The 23,887-nt window shown below is 38.8% G+C and overlaps 2 protein-coding genes across 7 annotated transcripts in view; both read right to left on the reverse strand.

Annotated features, from left to right (window-relative positions):
• Positions 1 to 227: 227 nt before the first annotated feature.
• On the reverse strand, positions 228 to 7,604 carry PDCL (phosducin like). Of its 2 annotated transcripts, none has more exons than XM_083807551.1 (6): positions 7,520 to 7,604; positions 7,055 to 7,177; positions 6,823 to 6,866; positions 6,153 to 6,327; positions 4,841 to 5,022; positions 228 to 4,236 (listed from the first exon to the last, which is right to left on the reverse strand). In XM_083807551.1, the coding sequence occupies exons 4-6, from the start codon at positions 6,319 to 6,321 to the stop codon at positions 3,685 to 3,687; spliced, it is 903 nt and encodes a 300-aa protein (XP_083663677.1). In that variant the 5' UTR covers positions 6,322 to 6,327; positions 6,823 to 6,866; positions 7,055 to 7,177; positions 7,520 to 7,604; the 3' UTR covers positions 228 to 3,684. The 2 variants fall into 2 exon arrangements, with proteins under 2 accessions (XP_083663677.1, XP_083663678.1); XM_083807552.1 differs by having other exon boundaries at positions 7,096 to 7,177; positions 7,520 to 7,580.
• Positions 7,605 to 7,761: 157 nt separating this feature from the next.
• RC3H2 (ring finger and CCCH-type domains 2) overlaps positions 7,762 to 23,887 on the reverse strand; it is a 29,633-nt gene continuing 13,507 nt past the window's right edge. For 2 of the 5 annotated variants that reach the window (XM_083806952.1, XM_083806953.1), the window contains 13 exons: positions 23,520 to 23,632; positions 22,594 to 22,902; positions 21,575 to 21,789; positions 20,052 to 20,479; positions 19,421 to 19,591; positions 18,097 to 18,252; positions 16,939 to 17,152; positions 16,663 to 16,747; positions 16,055 to 16,136; positions 15,542 to 15,676; positions 14,894 to 15,001; positions 13,726 to 13,855; positions 7,762 to 13,092 (listed from right to left, as the gene is read on the reverse strand). In XM_083806952.1, the coding sequence (XP_083663078.1) occupies positions 13,064 to 13,092; positions 13,726 to 13,855; positions 14,894 to 15,001; positions 15,542 to 15,676; positions 16,055 to 16,136; positions 16,663 to 16,747; positions 16,939 to 17,152; positions 18,097 to 18,252; positions 19,421 to 19,591; positions 20,052 to 20,479; positions 21,575 to 21,789; positions 22,594 to 22,902; positions 23,520 to 23,632 (2,175 nt within the window). In that variant the 3' untranslated portion in view covers positions 7,762 to 13,063. Of the gene's footprint in view, positions 13,093 to 13,706; positions 13,856 to 14,893; positions 15,002 to 15,541; positions 15,677 to 16,054; positions 16,137 to 16,662; positions 16,748 to 16,938; positions 17,153 to 18,096; positions 18,253 to 19,420; positions 19,592 to 20,051; positions 20,480 to 21,574; positions 21,790 to 22,593; positions 22,903 to 23,519; positions 23,633 to 23,887 lie in introns of all 5 variants that reach the window. The other 3 variants (XM_083806949.1, XM_083806950.1, XM_083806951.1) reach the window with 2 other exon arrangements.

The following is a 23,887-nucleotide window of genomic DNA, read 5'->3' on the forward strand; positions in this document are numbered from 1 at the left end:
CACAGAGGACTTTTGGCCCAGTCAAGATAAGGTGCACTGCTAGAGACAAAACATTCGAGTGTATAACCCAATTCAGACAACCCACGCCGGACACCGCAGCCAGCTTCTCTCTGCCACCTCCTGCACCAGAGCCATTCGTGGTACCAAAACCGCCATCACACATTTCTGCCAGGAGCAATGTTTTGTGCTAGGGAAGTTGCTGTGCCAGAAAAGATCGATGAAATATCTTCGACAAAATTAAAAAGCATCCTTTATTCAAAACCAAACCATTTAGTAGAACGCATCAACATGAATGCAGTTCTGATGGTGACAGAATGCAACAGCTTTGGGGGAAGGAGAGGCACCTGCACCAAACCAAAAACCTGACGCTCCCAATGCCAAACTGGATGTTTCAGAACTGTTTTATTGTACGTAGGTGTCGGTACAATTTCATTTTAATTTCAGTCCTCTAAAGCATATATATACATAAATACATTTCAGTTTTTAATCTGGTCAGGGCCTTATCTAAAAAATTAGATAAATAAAGAAGACTTCAACGTTCCAGCTATAACATTTACAGACAGGAGTTGTAGTTTTGAGTTCTACTGAATGGACAGGGGACAGACACTAACAAACCAATAGCTAACCTATCCTAAAATTCATTTCACTTTGCCACATTGTTTAATGTTCATGAAGGATGCTGGGTTTCGGGCACACAATTACCGCTTGGTAGATTTGGGAGGACTTCGTTTCAAGTACGGGCAAAAGCACCAGCGGCAGTACCCAGCCCTGTCCGCAACGCTTCTCAGCAGCTCCAGCAGCCAACCTCTGACTCCTCCTCAGGTTTGTGTTGTCTGTGCTGCTGCTGAGAAGCAGCATCGTAACACACCTTCTCTCTATCCCTCTCTCCCTTATGCTTATTGTATTCTCCAAGATTAGTGATTAATTGGATTCAGACTTCTTTCCCACACACCTTTTTTTTTTCCCTTTTGCTATTGGCACCATAAAGCATCTGTCAAATAGCTGAGCACTGCGGATTAATAACCGAGTCCCCTTGCTGCAGGCCATCTGACACAGAGCAGGAGAGGTTTTGATCCTATTACAGCTTTACTGACGTTGGGATTAAAAAACAAAAACAAACAAAAAACACTTTGTACAAATAAAACTTCAAAGCACCTCAAGCAGTCAGCTCTGCCCCCTCCAAATCATTTTATTATGATACTAATACGCACCCTGTCTGTGCTACAGACTTCACTGAACCTCCTCCTAAATACAAATTACAGCTACTTTGACTTTTTTCTTACATGTGCTGATACCCACGCTCAATGATTTAATTTCATGTAACTTTCATGTTTTTTTTTCCGCAATTCGAAAAAGAAGATTCCCTTACCACATTTTAAAATTTGGGTTTCTGCCAGTTTCCTTAAAACAGCTACAATTTGTGCCAATTCAGTAATTTTAATTACAAATTACTTATCTTCCTGCTCATAGTACTTTTAAAAATATAGTTCAAATAGATAGAATTGCCAACACTTATTTTTCTGTACTAAGATCTAGTCTTACTATGAACCAAGAGCTTACACAGACATTTGCACTTCTTCCTGCTTTTCCGAAGTGCCTTCTACTTGCAAATTAAACTACACAACAACAGAAATTAAAAAAAAAAAACACAAAACAATTAAATTTAATCATTAAACATGGCATTACATTGGGTCATATATTCAGGTAACGATAGTCTACTTTCCTCACAATTAAAAAATAACAAGCAAAATAAGGAATGCATGAGAAAGCAGAAGTGTTGTAACATCCAATTAAGTATGCAGAAGACACGTAATTCAGTAACAACTAAGTACAGAGTGCACACACTCAACATGCTCATTTGTACTAGGGACATTGTTTGAGTAACTCAGCCATAACCTGGCCAGGAAAGCCTTTGCGTTGCTCTGCATCACTGGAGGTTTTCATGCTTGCGCTCACTCTAAATTGCTAATGGTTTCTAATGCTACTCAGGTTATCTCACAGCTACGTAGCGCTAGACTTGCTGGAGTCAGGGTGAACCGTAACGTACTAGAAACCCTGAAAATTACTTCCCCGTATTACCTCTGATATATGAAGTAAGTAGAGCACAAACAAAACAAACACTTTAATAAAAACGTAACCACTAACAAATGGTAATGACAAGGCGCAATATACAGCTCTTGCATTCAGGAGCAATAATGCTCATAAAAAGACAAACGGGCTCAGCCAGTGCTGCACGGCTTTCACCCTGTGTCCAGAAGTAGGAGCCACCCTGTGTTCTGGGGGAGAGGAGAACTTTAAGATCAACATCACTGGGCAGCTGAAAGAGCTGTGATGTTTTTAGAGAGACCTTTCTTGTTTGTAGCAAAAGACACGTGAAGAAATTACAGTCTCCACAAAGGTTTCAACCCCACCCCACAAGATTTTGTCTGTTAGTGAACTCCACTGATGCGCTGTACAGAAAGCCGTGCTCCTGAAGAGCTGCCGTCAGAGGAAGAACAGGACAGTGGCCATGGTTTTGACCCAGCCAAACCCTCTGTGCAGGAATGAGTCCCTGAGCTTCAGACAAGGGAATCAGCTGTGCTACTGAACGCCTATTTAGGGACCTGGTCTATCGGCTCAAGGGTGATTTCCCACAAAGCCTTCCAGTCATCTGTCAGGTCCAGGGGTTATTAATATTCAAAATGCAGCTGAAGACCCAGCTTAAGCACATAATATGAAGACAGAAATGAACATTGGCAGTGATTTAACAATTTTAGAGATGTACGAAATTCTGAGGCTATTCAAGTCCTAATTCTGCATTTTGTCAACAAAATTCTCCTTGATGCTATTCAGTACATACTTTGGAGCTCTTTATAAGAGGTCTCTTTCTCTTAAGAGGCAGAGCTTATTTTCTGCAGAAGTAACTACTCTGAACTAATGGTAGGTATTTTAAAACCCAAGAATACAGTAAGAGCTGTAACAGAAGGAAGATTTTCTCATTTAAGTCTTGGGTAAGGTCAAAGAAAGAAGAACCCTCTCCATCTGAAAAGTAATTTTCAGGATCAAGTCAGGAGCTGTTGTTATTTGCAAGTGAGAAAAGAACAAAAATTTGATGCCAATTGTTAGAACAATGGTACTTCCAAGAAGGGGACTACAAATGGAAGATAGGACCTTGCACAGTTAATTTGCTGGCAGCAGTTCAACTCCAGGTTAATAAAAGATTTGAGCACTTAAAAACACGTTTGTCTTAGTGACTAGGTACCCACTTTCTGATCGAATGGGTATTCACATATGCTGTATGTGAACTGGTATTCACATACGCTGTATGTCTCTCTGTAAGGAGACTGACTATAAACAACTGATCCAAGAACAACATGTTTACAAAATCTAAGTGATTTGGAAAACAGAGATGACAATAGAATACATAATTTCCTAAATTTACTGAATTGTGTTAGAAATTCAGGTTTAGTAAAACACATTTGAACTGCAAAAAAGCAAGACTGTTTTAGCGTGTACTATACTGAATTAATTTAAGAAAATGTTACGAATTCCTCGTATTATTTTAAACAAAATTTTAACAAGCAAAAGTCAAAGTGCATGGAAGGGAAGAATAATATACCCACACTAAGAAAGGAAGAAACCAGCCCCTAGCACAACAACATCCCACTGTACAACTACACCTACTGGCCCGTCGGCGTATGTGGTTCAGTCTATTTCCAGATCACTGTCTTCACTGTAACATGCAGATGGATTATGTATAGAAGTCAGGAGCACTAGGTCTTTTTCTGGAAGCAGACCACACTCCTGCAAAAAAGCCTCCAGGTCTACAGCAAAAAAATCTTCTCCAAGCTGGTCAGTGATTCGCACAAAATTGCCAATGAGCTCACCCGCCTTATAGATCAGCAAAGCCGGCAGGGCATTATTAGTAAAGCGGGTGCTGGCACCAATGAGCGAACTCTTTACTCTGCAAAATTTAACTGTTGGATACTCAGCAGCCAGGCAGATCATACAGCCATTCAGGGATTCACTGCCAGGGATATCATCTTCGTAAATATGGATCATGATCAGTGTGCTTTTATGCTCTTTATCAACTGTGTCCAAAAACGCCTCTCCACTGGTAATCTCAAAAACCTTTTTAAATTGCTGCCCACTGTACAACTGCTGTCTCATCTCCTCCATCCGCTGCTTCCTGTATCGCTGTAAGAATTCCTCATCATCTTCGTCGTTGTGAATCATGTTATATTCTTGTAATGTCATCTAAAAAATACATAGAAAGATAGAAGACAAAAAGAAAAGGTCTACATCACTATGTGGGTCACTTACATAATTGATTTAAGTCAAGAGGATTAATGTGGGTCGCTCATCTTTAATAATACCAAAGTGCAACCCACGAAGGCTCAAGCACCCTCTGTATTACACTCCATTTTGATCTAATTAGAAACTGCGTCCAGTGGGAACTGTGATTTCAGCCTTGGGTATTCCAGTTTCCACAGGCTGCACTAATAACACAAGTGGCTGCTCCATGCTCCCACTTTAATTCAGGTTAATGGCAGCTATGTGCTTTCACTAAGCTATGAGCACTGCTTTGGGTACTGTGCCTGACCTCAGTCTACGCTGTCAAACAGCTTCTTTCTCATCAGCTTTTTCAATTAGTTTTTCAGTAAACAACTTTTGCCAAAACAAATGCACTATCTTGTCTCTAGAACTGAAACTAACAAGATTTTCTGCATTTTGTCTGTTCACCTGCTCTGTTAAACACACCTACTGAGATAAGGATTCCCATCTGCTTCACGTACACAAACGATGAAACAAAAAATGTCAAACATTTAAATGGCATTTTAATTCCTCCGAGCCATGTTACCTTTCCATTGATTTTTTCCTGGAGCTCTTTCTGCTTCTGCTTATCAGCCTCTTCGTCTAAGTGAGATCTACAAGTCATAGATAACTTCTTTATGAGTCGTTCCATTTCTCTGCGCTGCTCCTGTCTCTGTTCTGTCTCCAGTTGTTTAAATCTTCGCCAGTCATTAATGACTCCTTTCGGACCTGAAATTAAATATGATGGCATTTACTACAAAATTACAAACATCATTCCGTAATGTGTAATACGATTACATCTCTCGTTTAAAAGTACAGTAATACTACCCAAGTCAGCAGTAAAATAGTGGGCCTGTCATAAACTTCTTATACACTGTGCAAAATGCCGTAATGAAATGAAATAAAAGTAACTTACCATTTACATGTCCTTGAGTGTGTATCTGGGTGATGGGTTTTCTTTTTTTTTGGGTACATCTAGGAAGACTAAAGCTTATCTAACTAGGCTACTCTCATAATTGTCCCAAGGGTTATTTCAAAGATTAATATCTTGGCTCTTGAAATAGAATCACCAGCTCTCAAGAATTCCACTACTGTGTGACTTTTCATAAGAACAAAAACAACGTGATGGGAAACTATAATTAAGTTTGCCGATATTCCTGTACAGACGTACATTCTGTGATGTACAATTGTGTTAATTCTCACAGACTTCACCTTACAATGTGCTACCATGCTGCTGGGGCCCTGTGGAAAGAAGTACTTTTTCAGGTCCTCTCCAAATATGCCAGTTTAGTACCATAATTCTTCCATTCTTCCTTCTCAGGTGATGGATAGGAACACACATAAGAAAGTTTTTTTATTGTTCTTAGAAAACACACTGTGAAATACAGACAGCCAATATATAATGTAAAAAATACCCTCTAGATCCCACCAATTGTCTGCACAAATCAGTACTGTGCCTCTGGCAGTGGCAGGACAGAATGCTGCTTTAGGAGAGCCTGGCCACTTTCTGTTCCTCGCATACTTGTTCAGCACCTACATCTGTTACATCAGGACTGCTAGTGGTTAACAACTGCTGGCTTACAGGAAAGAAATTTATGGATTATCAGCCAAATTGTATAAATCTCCTTAGTCTGCAGAGACTAACTGTCCTAGATATAAAGTCAAAGCCTCTCAAAGGAGAAGGCAAACGCTAAAATAAAGAACCAGCTATTAACTAAGGTTAGACTATAACCAGGAAATGATCAATCTCTGACTCAAGTATACAGGAAAATAGAACTATCATTACCGAAAAAAACCAAACACGCGAAACTTCCAATAAGCAAAGTATTCACAAAACAGTTAGCTTGATATAACAATACCTGTGTTGACTGCGCTTCCATCGCTGCTAAGCTCTATTTCCCCAACACTTTCAGGAATGGAGCTCTCCCCTTCTTTATCTTCTTTCTCACTGTCTTCATCCTCACCCTCGCTACTGCTGTAATAATACTGGAGCTTCTCGCCAAGTAGCTTATCATCCAAAGTAGTCATTTTGTTCTAAAAAATAAATTAACAAAACAGACATTTCTCTTACTCAAACATGCAGCACAAGAAACCCCTTGAAATGTGTAACAATAGTACTCTACTTTTTCAGAGAAGTTTTTTAGCCGTGTAAGAAGGTAACAGCCCACTATCACAGTCTACAGAGCAGTCAGTCACAAGTTAATTCTTGGTCACAATTTCAAACGTATCTAAGTTAAAAACCTTTATGAACAAAGCTTTACTTTGAGGCTCACTACTAAAAAAAATGCTGTTATAAAAGCTGTTTCTGCACTACAGTGTACTTTAGTATATATCTAAATACTTTTACCCACGGAGAATGAATTTTTTAACTGTGATTTGGGAGTCTCGTAAGCCCCAATCAGACAGCTTCATTAGGTTGATTCCCAGTTATTTACATTTCAATTTCCAATATTATGTGAATTATCTTAACAATGATTCCTCTGAGCTGAGAAATGTTCTATATTATTAATCAAATTCAAACGTTCTGACCTTTATTCCTTTCCAGTCTTTCAGGAACAAGCTTCTAACCAAACCTGGAGGAGGAAATTTCAGATTGTATCAGTTCAAGTTGTTGAAGACAAGCTCACGAAAACTTCTGCGGGCAGCCCACGCATTTAAACACCATAACGCATGCAAGGAAAAACGTTTAGAGGAAATACGACCGCTTTTTCTGTTCAAATAAGCGCGTTATTGGAACAGGGAGCACGTAGTTGCTAAGTACCGAGACAAACGACGCAAACGCTCGGTGCTGACGGCTCCGACCTCGGATCTGAGCTGCAGGCTGCGGGTCACGGCACCAACGGCGAGGTCTCCGCGGCTGCCATGGTCCCGCCGGTGCCGGCTCCTGTGGGCAGGGACAGGGCCGGTGAGGCAACGGCCGCTACCTCGGAACCCTCCCGCCCCCCTCAGCGCCCCTCCACCGCAGCGCTGCTCGGCGGGGCCCCGCCTGACGGGCCCGCTCCGTGACGGCTGCGGGATTACCGCCGGGATTACCGCCCGGATTACCGGGGTGCCCGGATTACCGGGAGGCGGCCGCTGTCCCCGCCCCGCCCGGCGCCGCGTTCGTCCCCAGCAGCGATGCCGGGAGCGCCGCCCCGCCACCAGCGCCCAGCAGCCCGGGCCGGCCGCTGCCCCCCCCCCCTCCCGTCCCCACCCGGTCCCGGTCCCGGCCCCGCCGTCCCCTCACCACCAGCCGAGGCCGCTCCGGTGCTCGCGGGGCAGGCCGGGAAGGAGGCGGAACAGGGGAAGCCACCACCTCCCCCCCCCCCCCCCGCAGGCCCAATGGACCCGCCCGGGCGCCACCACCCCGCGGGCAGGGACTGGGCCCGCCCGGGCGCTACCACTCGCGCGGTGGGGGGAGCCCGGCCCGCACCACCTCCTACCCCCCCACACCCCCGCCCTTCCCCGGGTTGAGGCACGGAGGCGGTGAAGGTGGACAAATAATTTTTATTTGTGCATGCAAATACATGTCAATACTGCAAACTTCTTCCATCGATTCTCTCAAACACTGAAAACCATGATGCTCTACTCTGTGACCAGCCAAAGCTAAAACCTCTTCACTTCAGTGCTACAGCAAACACGCACAGAGCGCCCCGCCGGGCCCTGCCCTACTTCTAACACAAAGGGAAACAGTACAAGTCGGGAATAAAACCGAAATAAACGGAATAGAATTTACTCCCCCATATAACCCCATTTCATTTTACAGATTTTAAATTATAGTTTTAAATAGAAGCTGAGAATGCGCCATAAAAATGAGCATTAAATCCATCGTAGCGATGGTGCCTGCTTTATACATGATGGGTGTACACCATCTTTTATTTCATTTACATTTCAATCGAACAATAGATTTGCAAAGAAAATGTCTAATACAGACGTAAAAATATTCACACTAGAGCTTCACAATCGGTTGTACAATTGACAAACAGGCCTCTTTTCCCAAACTTTCCAGCTAAGCAAATTTATAAAATGTAATCAATGCAACAAGAAAAAAAATTTCCTTAAAACTTCCAGGGAAAAGAATACGCAGTAAACAGTATAAATGCGGACAGCAGATGCTGCAAGCTAACCACAATACTTCTGAGTGGCTGTACAGTGGGTATGTGCAGTACAAATAAAAGCCACGTGTGTTGTATCACAACTACCGTATAATGTACTTGTTTGCCCAGCTAAGAAAATGCATGCATTTCCATGCCTTGGATTAACTGAGATCTACTCTGGATAAATTGATGGGCTATGTGCAAATGACCCTGGCTTTTGGCAGTAGTGAATGCAGGCTCTGTTTTATTTCAGCTTTTACAGCAACCTAATGACTGATTAAAAGCTTCCACAAACCTACTCCTCAAATAACGGGGTGTAGCGCTACGGTTCGATACAGGGAATTTGGAATATTCACATTTGTTTTTATCCCATCACTGCCACTTTTTTTCCCTCGTTGTGCTCCCTTGCAAGCAAAGAGATATAGTGACGACTACTGCCAATTTTAGCTGTTCATTTATACTGGAAAATTGGGTCATTTAAAAAGCACATTTGTGTTCTGCTTGCAGAAGAGGTCCCTCCATTAGAGGGAATTTCCTAACAAAAGGGATTAAGCTACAACATAAAGAATGGACTTTTACATACTATAAGTCAATCATTTCTCATTTTGTTACACTCTCAAATTCAGCATCTTCCTTTAATAAGTCTAATAATAATGAAAAATCTGTTCACAAATATGATCAAGGAGCTGCTGGCATACAGTGTTTATGTACAGCAACAGGCACAACTTGACAACTTGTGCTTTAAGAAAGCAAACAAAAAACATGTTTGGAACTATTCTGAGTTTAGATAGTTATTTTTAAGTGTTCTTTCCTCAGCTGTTTATGACCACTGTGTATTATTTTGTACCTCATCCAGCCTAGTACACTATTATACAAGAACAGCATTCAGCTCTTGAGTACAGGATAAATTAAAATCTCAATCATGTTATCAAAGCACTAAAACCTCCCAAATTAGACTTATACAATGAGCAATGAAGAGCTTATTTAACATAATCAGCTGTATACAATCTTTCTTTTTTGAAATCAAGTGTCAAACTTTAGCGTCCCTGTACTAGACTACCAAGAACCAACGCCAGTTTGCTTTGCAAAGAGTCTAACCTTTCCTTTGAAGGGTCTAGTATACATTCTACAATGCAAAATCTGCATAAACACTAAGATTCATTTCTTGTCACCTGTTTACAGGAACAAAGTATCAGTAGCAGGGTGATCACTCTGCTATAATTATATGTTAAGAATGTACAGATAACTACTTTTCACACAAGCATTCTCCCAGCACAAGCATTAGTCTCTATTAAGACCTATGTGGGAAATGAGGCAAAACAAGGAATGAATCCAGGTAGTGAGGCAACACAATTAACTTAGATACTAATAACTCCTGTATCTCTTGCATGTGAAATCCCTGCTGTACCCCTAGCAGGGGTGGGGAAAAACAAACAAAAACAAAAATAATAAAAAAATGCTTGTCCAAGCAAAGCAAAAGAGCCGATCTCTTTTCCCCAATCCGCTATGGGCCTTTTTTCTTTTTTTATTTATTTATTTTATTTTATTTTTTTTTCTGACAGCAAAGGCCAAAACCTAAATGGGAATCACTGCTATTAATGCACGAAGATTAGTCACTATATCTCAGTGTCAGAAAATAAGCCCTTCCGTAGCCCAAAGGCACCTGATTTGCAACTAGACAAATGAATACATACTTGTTTATATAGGGTCAAGGGATGAAACTCCACCAAAGAAGAAAGCCAGAACTAGGTTCCCACCTGTAGCTTCTACTTGTCAGGGCACTGGAGGGCATAGTTTCATGGCAAAAATCACATAGTCAGTGTTAAAACTGCAAGACAAAAGCTGACATGCTATTTAAACCCCCAAGTAATGTTTTGCCTTTCATTCTCTATATTAAAAATTTGAGAAAATAACTAGCCTCAGTTAAGAACCAACTTTCCGTATGAAGTGTATGGTCATCCTAGAGAAATACTATTATCATGGGACCTCCTGCTGCAGACAAGAGTATATAGATACATTTGTTCTTAAATATGCCAATATGGTTGGCAGGAATATGTTAGGCTTATGTAACTTCACTGGACAAACAGGCAAATGTGTGTAAGCAGCTTATCCCAATCCCCCTCCAGCAGAGCACAACCAAGTTTTTAAAATTGCAATTTTAAAATTAAAAAGTTAAGGTAAATACACAATCAATTTATGTAGTATATATTCACCCTCAGATCATGCTGAAGATGTTCTGTGGAGTTCTGGTGCACAGAGGGCTCTTTCCCTGAGGGCAAATAAGGACTTCTCAAACCTTTATATTTTCTCTATTTTTGTAACAAAATAGCAATTTAAAATTTAAAAATCTTTTAAAAAAATTACATCACCTTCAACATGGAAGATCTCACTGTTTAAATATCCATGAAAGAGACATACTTGTTTGCATATCTGTTTTGGAATTACATTGTACAGCAAATAATAGTATCTCAGAAGCATTTCAAAAGTAATATAAATTCATATTTACAGAATGGTCTTGGTATAAAATATACAACAATCATATTTATGTCTAACATTCTAAGTTAAATTTAACATCAATAGGAAATAAGTTAAGGTGACAAAGGTGGTCTGGTTCTTGTATCCATTCACTTTGAGTTGCAAGTGAAACAAAGCATCAATCTAACCCTAGCTATGAGGTGGCACTGGCTATAGGAAGGTACAGCAACAGCCAGAGGACACTAGAAGACTACTTGACTGTTTTTCTACATACATTCCTTAACATTTGAGTATTAAATAGATGTGTAAGATCTTCCATACTGACACCAGAATATCAAAACTAACCCTTGGATTTTCAGGTATATTTACAACATAATTATTTCATGGACAGGTTCGTTAGGAGAGATATCAAACACCAATATTTACTTAGTCTAATCAGTAACCCTCAGGGAAATGCCAACCCCCACCCCCCAGAAACGTGCACAAAACAGTTATCAAAATCTTACCCGACCACATAGCTGTGATTTTGTAAAATAACAACTCAGACGACCAGTAACATGATCCTCTTTAAGCATTTTGCTAGCAGGAAAAGCCCTTACATGCAGTACACCTGGTGAAAGATCAGCTTGGCTTAAAATATTCCAGTACAATTTTCAGAGTAAACAACTTCACAGAAGTTAATAAAACATAAAAAAAAAAAGTAAAACTTGTCACAAAGAAAAGTAAGAGGACAAACAAGATAGTAATTATCAGGAGGGAGAGTCCTGCTTTCTTTTCCAAAAAAAGTCAATTTTTAAGCTTCTTAAAAAAAATATGCCCAGGGCTCTAGTTTGTGTGTGTTTATGAAAAACTCTTTTCAGTTGACATGTCTAACATGATTCTCAGTCACATCTTAACAGGGCATAAATTCATACACTGTTCCGTACTCTGAAGGTCAGATAATGCTATATTATTGTATTTTCAAGGTCTTTGAAAATAAGTTGCCACTGAACAAGCAAAAATTAAACCTGAATACAAAATAATGATTAACAACATTAAACAAAAGGTAATAACTGCCTTAAATTCCCAATATTTAGTTTAAATTAAAAACAAAACAGTACAAAAACAGCAATACCATCTTGTTAGTCAGTGCAAACACTACATACAGGGTTTTCAAAGGAAAGCCAAGAGCACCTGATACTTTTTGCCAAGTCATCTGGGTTCTATAATCTGCAAGTTGAGAACTATTAATAAAAAAAAAATGCTGTTACATTAGTGCATAACCTCTCAAAATAGTTGAAAATTGTTTCATGTATAACTTGGGGAGATCAATACCTAGTACATTAGCTGGAGGACTTAGGCACTTGGTTTACTTCTGGTGACTTTACTTGGACAAGTAGCCTGTGTATGTGTATCTACAGTATTAAAGCAGAAATTAGGTGGGGGGATGGAAACAAAAAGCTGCAGCAAAGCACTGCACCACAGACCTGCAAATAACGCAGCAGTGCAAAGCTAATGGTGTGTTAACCCTGTAAAAAGTCTCAAGTCCAAATCCCCACCTCTCAGTCTTCAAACAGGAAACAATACTCCATGCAAAGTTCCACAACTAAGGAAAAAGCAGCTGCAACAAGACACAAGTTCTTCTCTCATGAAACAAAATAGAGTCAAATAAGTTAGTCTTCCTTTCACTAGATGTATCATTGTAGGATCCTGCTAGTTTAAATAACTGAGTTGTTAGTTTTCTACAGAAGCCATTTTAAACAAGAATGGCTCAGATACCGCACCGGATTGCTACAAACTCATAAAAAGCTGCTTTAAGCTTAAGTAAAACAATGTCCAAATTCCATTCATTTGTGGAAAGTGAACGCCTTACCCTAGTAAAGTAAGTTTTTTTTCTTCAGAATGCTAATGCGAGAGGGGCTTGAAGTATCAAAGAGTCCACAGGAAATGCATGACCCCAATATTATTTTTTTTAAAAAAAATATACATTATATAATATATATTATATATATAAAAAGCTAGTGTAAATGCTTCCATGGTGTGGTCACAAGCTGGAAAGATGAATGCCTTTCAGCTGTTAACCATCCTGCCATTTGCAACAGGCTTTAAAAAGTCATTTTTATCCTCAGACATAATGTGAGCAGTTTTCAAAATGAGGCTGCCAACACTGACTGATGTGCTGATGGGCAGGCAGCTTGCATTGCTAACAGATGTTGTGATCGGCTGACTGAAGCAAGAAGTTACGGGCAGGATTGTTTTCTGCTCCTCCCTGAGGAGAAAAATAAGTTACAAATATTAAACAAGTACATGCACAAGTATCCGGAACTGAATTTCTGTGCATTAAATAAATACTGACAAACTCAATTTTAGCAACAGGAATAAAACATCTTACTAGGGAAGGGTATGCTCAAGATGTTAAATGCAGTCTGCCTCATTTTCAAGGGCTGCATTATACATTAAAAACTAAAGAACATGTAAACCTAAAATAGTGTACTTTAAAAACTACCTCTCTATGGAGATTTGTGCAAACAGTCTGAAACTTAACCTTTTGAAATTTTTCAAAATTTCTGGCAACTATAAAAATACTTCTGCATTTTTTGCTTACTGAACATGTGAAAGGTATTTTTAACAGCTGTGACACGTTTCAGCATATATGATAACAACAATGCATACAAACAATGGTACCATCCTGTGACTTTCACATTTGTGACCTAACTTGATTTCTTAACAGGTTCTTCTCACTTCACCATGTATACACAATGCAGATGTCTACCCCAAGTCTGAGAAGGTATGTAGTTCATCCTTAAACAACCATACTTCATCTACTTTGATGCTGCTGTTTGTCTAATACTGGCAGACACTGCTGTTTTGTCTAACACTCACAGAATCACAAGGTCTTCACCTAAACTTTGTCTCTTCTGTTCCATAGATTCTTTCTGGTGCTGCTTTAGTGGATGCCCGTTCTCTACAGTTGTTCCATTGAGCAGCTGATCATCTTGAGAACTAATACCTAGCTGTATATCCAGAATCTCCTACAGGAGAAAAGGAGAAATGTCCATCAACACTGTTGCTAACAACTTCAAATTCTCCTATTATGTTCCACTACATTAAGCTGCTGGAAACTGAAGTGTCTTCATGTGACTTTTGATTCTTATTTCAGACTATTGGTACGTCTATCACATTTTAATATAGAAGTGCTCATGTTTCATTTTTGCCTATCACTTCATCAGATATCTTTAACATAGCTTTTTTATCCTGTTTGTTTTTTATAGAAGTAATGTGATATAAACTGTGAATTCCTAAGAGGACTGGAATTCAAACAGAACTTTTTAAAGAAGCTCCCTAGCTGCAGGTATGACCTCCTCATCAGGCATTTCAGGAGTGCTTTGACCATCTCCATCATTTTCCAGCTATAAAGCTGACATAAGAGGCAGATTACAGAAGAGATCATCAGATCATATCTAGATTACATGCTGATCACCTGTTTGAAATTACAGCTAATCCCAGCAGTCTAGGCACCACATTCTGTTTATTAGAATTCATAAGGGATACAGAATTGTTTGTCCTTACACAATTATTTGTATAAGAAGGAAGGAAAATAGCTTCCAAATTCTTCAGTCCTTTTCAAACAAACAGTATCAAAAAGGAAAAAAAAAAACTAAAGATGAAAAAAATAAAATGTGATCTTAAAAAATTAAAGATCACATTTAAATGTGATCTTCAATGTAAAACGTTCTTAAATTACAGCTTCAATGCTGGAAAGGAAGTGGAAAGGAACAGATTCCCCGCATGACTAATGCTATCAAAAGGTAAAGAGTAAAAAGCTGAAAGCTACCACAGAAAACAGTGAGCTGGCTTTTAAATTGGGTATTATTAACAGCCACGTATCTGAATGAGAAGTATGAGATCCCTAGTGTTAAAGTAAGACAAATGCTTGATATCAGTACAAAGAGTAAGACAAAAGGCTTTGCTATCAACATATTCTACTAGTGTACGAAAAATTGTTAATTTTTTTTGAATAATTAATGAAAGAACCCAGCGACCTTTTTAGACACAGATTGTTAACTTACTTCTATTTGTTCACCCTGCCCATCGGGTTCATCCGTATCTAGGGCTGACAGCTCCAATTCAATGTCTCGATCTGGCTTTGCATCTGCACAGTCTTCAGTATAATCAGTCTAGAAAAGAATAAAATACTTTCTGTAAACATCAAGTTGGCTTTTCACTTGCTTCACACAACACTCAAATACTAAAGTGAAAACAGAAGGTGCATGTCTAGGACACAACATTTCTATGATACAGAAGAGCTAGTTAAACACAAAACTTCAGGTATAGGCAAGACAGAACACACAGCATAATCTGTTCACAAAGCAGTGATATAGACAATGAATACCGAGTTGAAATTTCTGTAGCCCACTGACAGAAGTTTTAGATTTTTAACATGCACAAGTAGAGCAAAGAGAAAGGATCACATGAAAATCAGTGGACACGTTCTTCCCATTTTGTAAGTGGATGACTGGAGCAACAGCACAGCAGGTGTACCTACTTGATCTTGGGAAATAACTGGGTGTAATAACAATAGCAACTTAACTTGCATAGAATGAATTATAAATGTTTGGGAGCATTAGATTTGAGAGGGTGTTCATGTGTGCGTATGTACATATATACACAAAAAAAACCCCAAAGATTTGTTTAATCCCAATTGCCCCTTGCTTTACCTCACCATTCCTCAAATCAATTTCCTTGCTTAAAAGATTTAAGGTAAGGCGACTGCCTTCATCTAGAGAATTCCACTTCTGCTGCATGGCTAGTGCATTCGCCTCTCTCTGAAGTAATAACGAGTTACTTTTGGCCTACGAAAAGAAACATACCCGTTACCTACAAGTACACTTAGAACACGTTGTCAAACAGCAATATAAAATCAGCTTACAAAAAGAACAGCTCTCACTCCAGATGGATAATTATGTGTTCCTTTGATGTCCAACATCTATTTTGCTCTGCATCTGCTGACATTTACCAAGTCCACTACTTTATCCCAAAAATGGTCTTATTGATGTCAACGGAACAGCTCATACTAGCTGTCCTTATGCACCCCACGAAGCGTCGTGGTACTCATGTCTAGGAAACTCACCGACCACCTTGCTAATTGCACTGTTTTCTGTAGATTATACCAAGAATAAATTGGTAAAAATAAAATTTTTTTTTAAAGCACATGGTATATCTGATCTTACCTGCTGTAATTCAATACTTAATAAATCTCCAGTGCTGGAATGCTTTCTGTGACCAGACAGATCTGTAACTATGAATCTGTCCCTTTAAGAGAAAGAAGGTAAAACTGGGAATTAAAAGCAAGTTTTCTAAATCAAAGGACACAAAAAAAACAGTCTATCAATATCAGGTTTTTGGACAAACTACATGACTAAGGTAACAAGCTCTTCATCTTCATGGCAAGGGAGGAAAGGGGTATATTAACAGTACCCTAAAGCATCATATGAAGCAAACATCCTTACTGGTAAGAAGCGGCAAGAAAACTTGAAAAAGTCAAGATCAGATTTGGACGTAGATTTTGGATAGCTTGGCAGTACCTGACTAATTCTTTGATTAGGTGTCTCAAGAGTAACATTGCTAGTAATCTGGTATTACCTGCATTTAGTATTACAGACTACACAAGTTTTAACTTAGTTTTTCAAAGGCTTTACAATGGGTAGAAAAAATCTGTTGCTTTAAAAATTAAGAAGGTCTATCAGTAATTATTTTTTTAAATTACATTCAGGGATATTAAACATTAGCCAGCTATAGAAAACACTGTCAACTGCGTATACCAAGGACAAGTCCATACCGTTCTGCGTAACGTGCTGATGAAGTGGAATCTGAGCCATACGAGCTCCATCTCGAGTCAACAGCATTGACATAAGGGACATAATCTATAACAATTTAAAATATGTTTGCATTACCTTATCTTTATATATATACATATATATATATATATCTGTTCTTAAAAAGTAGGACATACAGGTGTTTTAGTTCTTTACATCTTCACTGCTGCAATAAATATAAACAAGAAGAAATGCTCGTGATATATGCTACGTTGTCAATAGGAAGCCTGTACTTGTACCTGATACACTGATGGGCTTAGTTGCACTTCCTTGGGAAGCAGTGGCCTGAATAGGATCTGTTGTGTGATAACCTGTACGGGATGACCTGGAGATTGCACCCCACTTGGAAATGATCGGTCCATCGCTAAATGGGATTATAGGATCTTCTTCTTTTGCCCTTCTCTGAGTTTCAAATAAATGCACTCTCCTTTTAACATCCCCGCTGTCCAAATCCTATATATTTAAGGAACAGAAAGAGATACACAGACTTGTTTGAGGTCATTCATATGACTCGGTTGGCGAATGACTTTCTGACTACTGTTGCTGAATACAGTGATGAAAAACAATTCCACTAGAGAGCCAAGATGGACCACGATGATTTCACTATTGCCTTTTAACAGCAAACTGACCATCAGAAAGCTATTGCCAGCATTAGAAGTGTATTTTTTTTCCAAGCTAGTATTTCCAGGCAGAAAATGTTCCACTATTGTTTTAAGGTCCTTCAGTACCATTCCCTGTACTAGGAGGAAGTATTAAAAAGACTTGAGAAATTATAATATTTGGTTCTATGTCCTACATAGGACATAAAGGTAACCTGCTACACTGTATAACAGAAAGGCTCTAAAAAGGGTAATCTCTTCTCTAAAAAGCATAAGCTCTCAGCCCTCCAAAAGTAAGCTGTGTGCCATGATTCATACTACATTTCTTTTTTTGTTTCCTGAAGTACTTCATTTTTTTCCCCCACTCATGGAAGTCAGATGATAAAAAGTTGATAAAAGAGACAGGATTGAAAAGTCAAAATTTTTATCCCATCACTCTGATAATTAGAGAATACATTAAGAAAAATCAGCGAATCCTATTAATTTACAGACCTTCTACTCAAAACATTTTGAATACATATTTGATTTATAGAGATGTGTTATTAACATGGTTGTTTCAGATGTCTGAGAATTTTATTCCTGGCACTACATCCTGTCACTGACATAAACATGTAGTTTGTTTACAAAACTAGGAAGAGGTACTCCAAACAATTTCAAATGGGCCAAGCTACTTTAAACTAAAATACTAAGAATAGAAGCTATCAATAAAAGAAAAAAAAGGCTTGTTTAATCAAACAGAAGACACTTCAGCATGTAAGTATCATTACACTAATGAGATAACATGCAGAAAACCCCTACCATTAACACGGCATTTGAATTGGCAATCACATCCTTGGGCTCTGAGTCGATAGCATTTATACAAGAGCCAATAGTGCCACAAGACCACGGTGAATAGTGAGAGAGATGGTCTTCCTCAAATTTAGTTCCACTCAAATCACTGACACTCTCTGAGAACTACGGAAAAGGGAATAAATAAGTAATAAATAAGAAAAACAGGGCATTCAGTCTTAAAATAAGAAAAGACATTTACTGCTATTTAATCATATTATATCAAAAGTCAACCAAGGAGGTATATCCATGTTCAAGACTTGACTCAGGGACAGCATAACCCATTCAACAATCAAATTTTAAACCAGTGCAGCTGACAGCTGTCCAAGAAGGGTAGGCTTTCCCAGTACAAGTAACTGTCTGACCTGCCAAGATAAGAGGCTGAAATCAGTGTCGCTATATTGGTAGCGGGTTTCTTCACGTGATTACCTACAGTAAGTTAATTCAGAGGAAGCCATGCATTTTTCTTTACTGTAGAAGCCAGTGGCAGATAGAAGTACGACTCAGAACACTCCAGCCTGGATGAAGACCTAAATCCTGATATACCTTGAATACACCCATGAAGGACTTCAGGTATATCTACCTTACAAGACCTATTCTGAATAATTACAGTACAACGCCTCAAGTGTGAACAGTGAAACCAGTAATCTACAGCAAAGAGTGCTTGGTACAGTGGTTCTCAAAGAATTTCTTGGATGCATTTATGTTACATGTATAGAAAACAGTGAATGATTTTTATTTATTTTTTACCCCCCACACTCAAAGCACACTATTACTATTTGGTAGATTTCCATTCTTGCTTACAGAACTGTATCGCATAGGTACACAATATTCTACCAGTGTCTTTTGTCACTTTTAATGGGTATATATTCTCTGGGATTTGACAAGCATTTTTGCAGGTTGATTCAGTCTACTCGTCATGCCATACTGCCAATTTGGAATATGTTAAGGAAGGTCCTTAGTGGAAAACAACCATTGTTTCCTATGTGTGGAGAACAAAAAAAAACACCAAACTCTGTGAAGTTCACAAAGCAAGTTCAATATAGTTATATTTCCTTTAATGAAAGGAAATTGAATTGACTTCTTCACGTTTTGAAGTTTTTCAGCAATCATGTTTAGCATCAGCTTAATAACAAATTGAATGTATTCATTATTAGATACTACTCTCCTCTTGCTAAAAGACGAAATTCATTTTCTGAACAACAGATGGCAGATGGAAAACCTTTACTAGAAATATTAAATGGCATCTTACAGAAACAGGAAAGGAAAATAAAGAAGTTCTTTGGCTTCCCACCTCTGTGCTGAAGTCTACGCTGAAGAGAGGAGAAGGTGGTGTTGGAGAAGGTGTTGCCATATGAAGGGCTGACGACACAAGAGGAGTTTTCTGCGTGTGGTATTGTGCCCATTGCTCTGGCTTCCGTCTTAACTGCTCATCGTAACCAGTCTTCAAGTGACCACAAGGCTCCTAGCAATAATAAAGATAGTTCTGTTCATTCTGCCATACTCTAACCGAAAGGTAAATACTTGCAGTAGACACACTTGGACAATGTATTCCCTTGGGACTGTAACTTTCCAGCAATATCACTAGAAGAATCCTGCAAGGATCTGGAGGAAAACGCAGTCCATGTACAGTAAATCAAATCTTAAAATATGTAATGTATTCAATCAATACGTAATGAATTCAATCAACTTGTACAGGAATTCCAGAGGCAGAATGGCTCTGGTCCTAATCCAGATTACAGTAATCTATTTCACAGGCTCATCTTATTCTGTTTATAAAACAGAACAAAAACTTTGTCCAGGTCTAATTTCTTATCTCTGTAACCTCAACTAAACAGAGGAGGCCTATGCTAATTATTTACCAACTCTTCAGTAATGACCTTTAGAATAAAGCCTTAATCCCTCCCTTTCTGGCTCTCACTTACCCTTGGTAAAGGCACAGTCCTCTGTTCATTTGGGGGTTGACAAGCCACAGAGTAATACCCATCCAAAGAGTTGTATCTCTCACGTAATGATGTCTGATAGACAGATGAGTGCATCACATCCATGGGAGGTAAAGAATTGCTCCTAATCATATCATCTCGTGGATACATCTGTGGGCGCCAGATGCGCCTGCTGTCATAAACTGGAGCATACATTCCAGAAGGGACAGGAGGAACTGGTCCATACGGCTGCGGAGGAGGAGGTTGGTAAGGAGAATTCAGTCGATCTCGAGGGGGAAATGTACTGTAATGATCGGCATATGGCACGGAAGCAGGTGGGAGGGAGGATTCTGGAACATTATTGGACCTCACAAAGCGAGGAACACAGGGAGCCACGCCAGCTGGTACTGTTGGAGGTGGTGGATAATATCCTTGAAAATTGGAAAAAGGTATATTTAATGTGACCACAAATGACCCATAATTTTACACCTTCTAAAACTGCAAATAGCATTAAGTAAAGCATTACACCTTTAGAGAATGAAGCATCACATTTCTACAAACCCACTACTGACCCTATCATCTCTTTAATGGAGTATAATTTCATGTATGACAACCACGTTTGCAGATGCAGTGCTGACCCTTTACTAACATGACCCAATCTGGAAAACCGACTTTCTCTGCCATTGCTCCCAGATATTATGGTTTAACTATCTATGTAACTAAAAAGTCTGCATTTTAAACACTTCTTTATATACACAGTTAAAATAGCACCTCTAAAATAAAAGCTATACTGCTAAAAATAAATAATTTCAAAGGTTTCCAAGTAACCATTTCACACTTGGTTTACTCCTTTTCATTGGAGAGAGTTGTCTGAACACCTCTAACATTTGTTCTGATAGCTTGTGAATGACCCGATGCTAGAACAAAATCTTAATAAACATGCATATGGCAACCTAAAAAGATTACTGAAACCTTTCAAAAACATCTGAGCAAATACAAAGAGGTAAGAGCGTCATAATACATGAAAACACTGTTCTTCCCCACGACTCTGAATGACTAAAGCAGGAAAAAATATCACTCCTAATAATACATGTAATCCAGCAGGGTATTTCTCTTGTTTATTAAACACTACTATAAGCAAGCTATGCCTCTGGGTCTGAATCTCAGCTCTAGATATCCTCCATGGATAGGGCACAAGGTGAGTGAGCCTAACTAAACCTGTTTAAATGCTAATAAGGAAAAAGTAGATGAGAGACCTTGAGGTTCAAGTTCTGGATTATCAAGGTACAAGTTGCATAATATACAGCACTCAAGACAAGAATCACCAATACTGGAAGCAGACTACAGGCCCCTCCCATATTCAGCAGGGGAACGGTATTCTACTAAATGAACATTCAGCTGATACGAAATCCACAAAACTGAAAGAAATCCACTAAAATGAAACCAAAGTTATTCCTTAACACACAACACGCAGGCTTACCTAGATGAGAATTCAGACCTATCGTCTCAGTGTGCATCTCACTCACCTGTCTGGGGGTACTGTGGAACTTCATATGACAACTGAGTCCTGGGATCTTGGAAATATTGAACGTTATCAGAATGTGGAGGGTAGACAGGTACTCTGGGAACAAACTGGCTGGATTTTGGAGGCACAGAGTTCACTTCTGTTCCAATATTGGGAGGACCAGCTGAGGTAGCTGCTGCCTGGCTTACAGGAGTCTTGGGTGGAGAACCAATTTTACTGAAAAAGGATTACCAAGGAATTGTTAAGCAGACCTTTACTTATTTCAGTTAATCATCTCTCTGTGTACACACTCCTATGGATAGTGAAAAGTTGGGTAAAGTCATTTCCTCTGGAATTTTAATCTAATACCCCAAACTGATGGTATTATCAAATCTCAGACTCTCTCATAAGAGAACTCAAAAGCATATATAGATGGTGCTGGTATATACTCATAAGCTTACGTACTACTTCTAAGCGTATTCTGGTAAAGACAAAGGCTTTGAAAAATTTAGAGGCTCAGTGTTTCATAGAGAAGTACCTAAGCATTTTTAAGGAAAAACCCAAAACCTGGAAGGTTTCCAGGGTTATAAAGGGATTTATTATAAAGGGATTTTTCTTGATTTAAGGAAAAAAACAAACAAACAAACTACTGCATGAATTCTTCTTGGTTCCAAGAAATATCAAATTTTGAGTACTAGTTTTTTTGTTTTGTTTTTATGTAATAGCCCAATACTAAGTTATATACCAGTTGAGAACAAGAGAATAAAAGATATAGGGAGAAATTTGCAAATTTATATTACATAGAACTATTCAACAGCTAAAACAACTGATGCTGGCTCTGACAGCTTGAATCCAAATTTTGTATGATGTCTGCACTGCAGTACAAGATCTTGCACAACTCTGCTGCCAGTGAGCACCACCAAAAACAGGAAGCCAGGACCAGAATTGTACCTATTATTTCTGATCACAAGCTTTCTTGCCTTGATAATCTAAAGACAAAATATTGTGTTTAGTTATTTTTATGAAAAAAATGTTACCAACTTTTCAGGTAGTGATTCTGTAGGGGATCCCGAAACATTCTGGCCATTGGCTCCAGTCTTCCCTCCCTTCTTGGTGTTCTCCAAAGCTCTCAAGGAGGTGTCTGCACAGCGAGGGATCAACTGGGGAACACCACTTTCTAGATTAGCTATTCCATTACTACTCGGCACCATCTTCCCTGTTGCTTCGGGGCTTCCTATGACAGAAATTACGTTTCCTGTAGTGGTCGAGACAGTGCTATTTACGCCGACTTTATTTAGAAGGGGGAACGTTCTCACTGTTGCACTGATTTTTTTGTTCCTCAGGCGGTATCTACGAACAAACGTACGCAAACACAGAAAAGACAGATGATTAAAGAAATGCTTATTGTGCAGTTTAATTTATTTGTAAAACTGACTAAAGATAGGGATTGAGATAAACATTATAACCAAAATTTACAGGAGTTTACACTGGCGTTTATTTTCAACAGTTCGGCCGAATCTGCAAGTAGAACATCAGCATTTTCCTTGTAACCAAAGACCACCTCCTCTTAGAAGATTGACTTCTGCAGTTCTCTGGAAGTGGATTTGCATGAGAACAGCTTCAAAAATGCATGTGTTACATATTACCTAAATAACTCAATTTACTACTTAATTAAAATAAAATTAACATTCTCTCCCCTGTGGACCGTATAACCAATCCCTGACAGACTGAACCTACACTGTTTCATAAAATAAAATTTTAATTTATATATATATATATATATATATAAAAATGCAATTAGTTTCCAGGCATTGCTTTACTGCACCTTCAACTTCACACTGAAGTTGTCAATTCAAGAGATTCATGAACCCATTCAGAATGAATAAATGCATAGAAGAAACCATTTTCAAAGTTCTAAGGAAACTGCTTGGATTTAAATTGGGGAAAAAAGAGTCTCCTATACTCACTTTTCAAGCTCTTCCTGGGAATGAGCAAAAGTACAGTTGGTTCCTCTTGGACATCCCCCTTGCTGTCGAAGGTCTCGGCACATACTTGTTTTATATTTACTATTTGGTTGTGGCTTAAGAAACACAAATAAAAGACATTCCACTTATACTCCAATAAACAGACAAAAATAGCATAGAAATACACACATTTAAGAAGTTTTAAAATTTTTCAGTGAGCTCTCGTGTATTCCATATTCAGAAATGCTAAGTTTTCAAAACCTGAATGCAGCAGATAACAGTACCACTGATAATTCCACAGAAAATGCCATAAATATTTCAAGTTAACCTTATTTTTTTCAAAGTTGCATCTTTCAAGAAGTGTAGATTAA

Source organism: Anser anser, assembly GCF_964211835.1.
Source record: "Anser anser genome assembly, chromosome: 21".
Taxonomy (NCBI): Eukaryota; Metazoa; Chordata; class Aves; order Anseriformes; family Anatidae; genus Anser; species Anser anser.

Excerpts from the sequence above, each read along its gene's own strand:
- PDCL (XM_083807551.1), bottom strand. The coding sequence starts at position 6,321 with ATGACTACTTTGGATGATAAGCTACTTGGCGAGAAGCTCCAGTATTAT. Across the intron at positions 5,023-6,152 it reads TGGAAGCGCAGTCAACACAG|GTCCGAAAGGAGTCATTAAT; the intron begins GTATTGTTATAT and ends ATTTAATTTCAG. Across the intron at positions 4,237-4,840 it reads AGGAAAAAATCAATGGAAAG|ATGACATTACAAGAATATAA; the intron begins GTAACATGGCTC and ends TGTATTTTTTAG.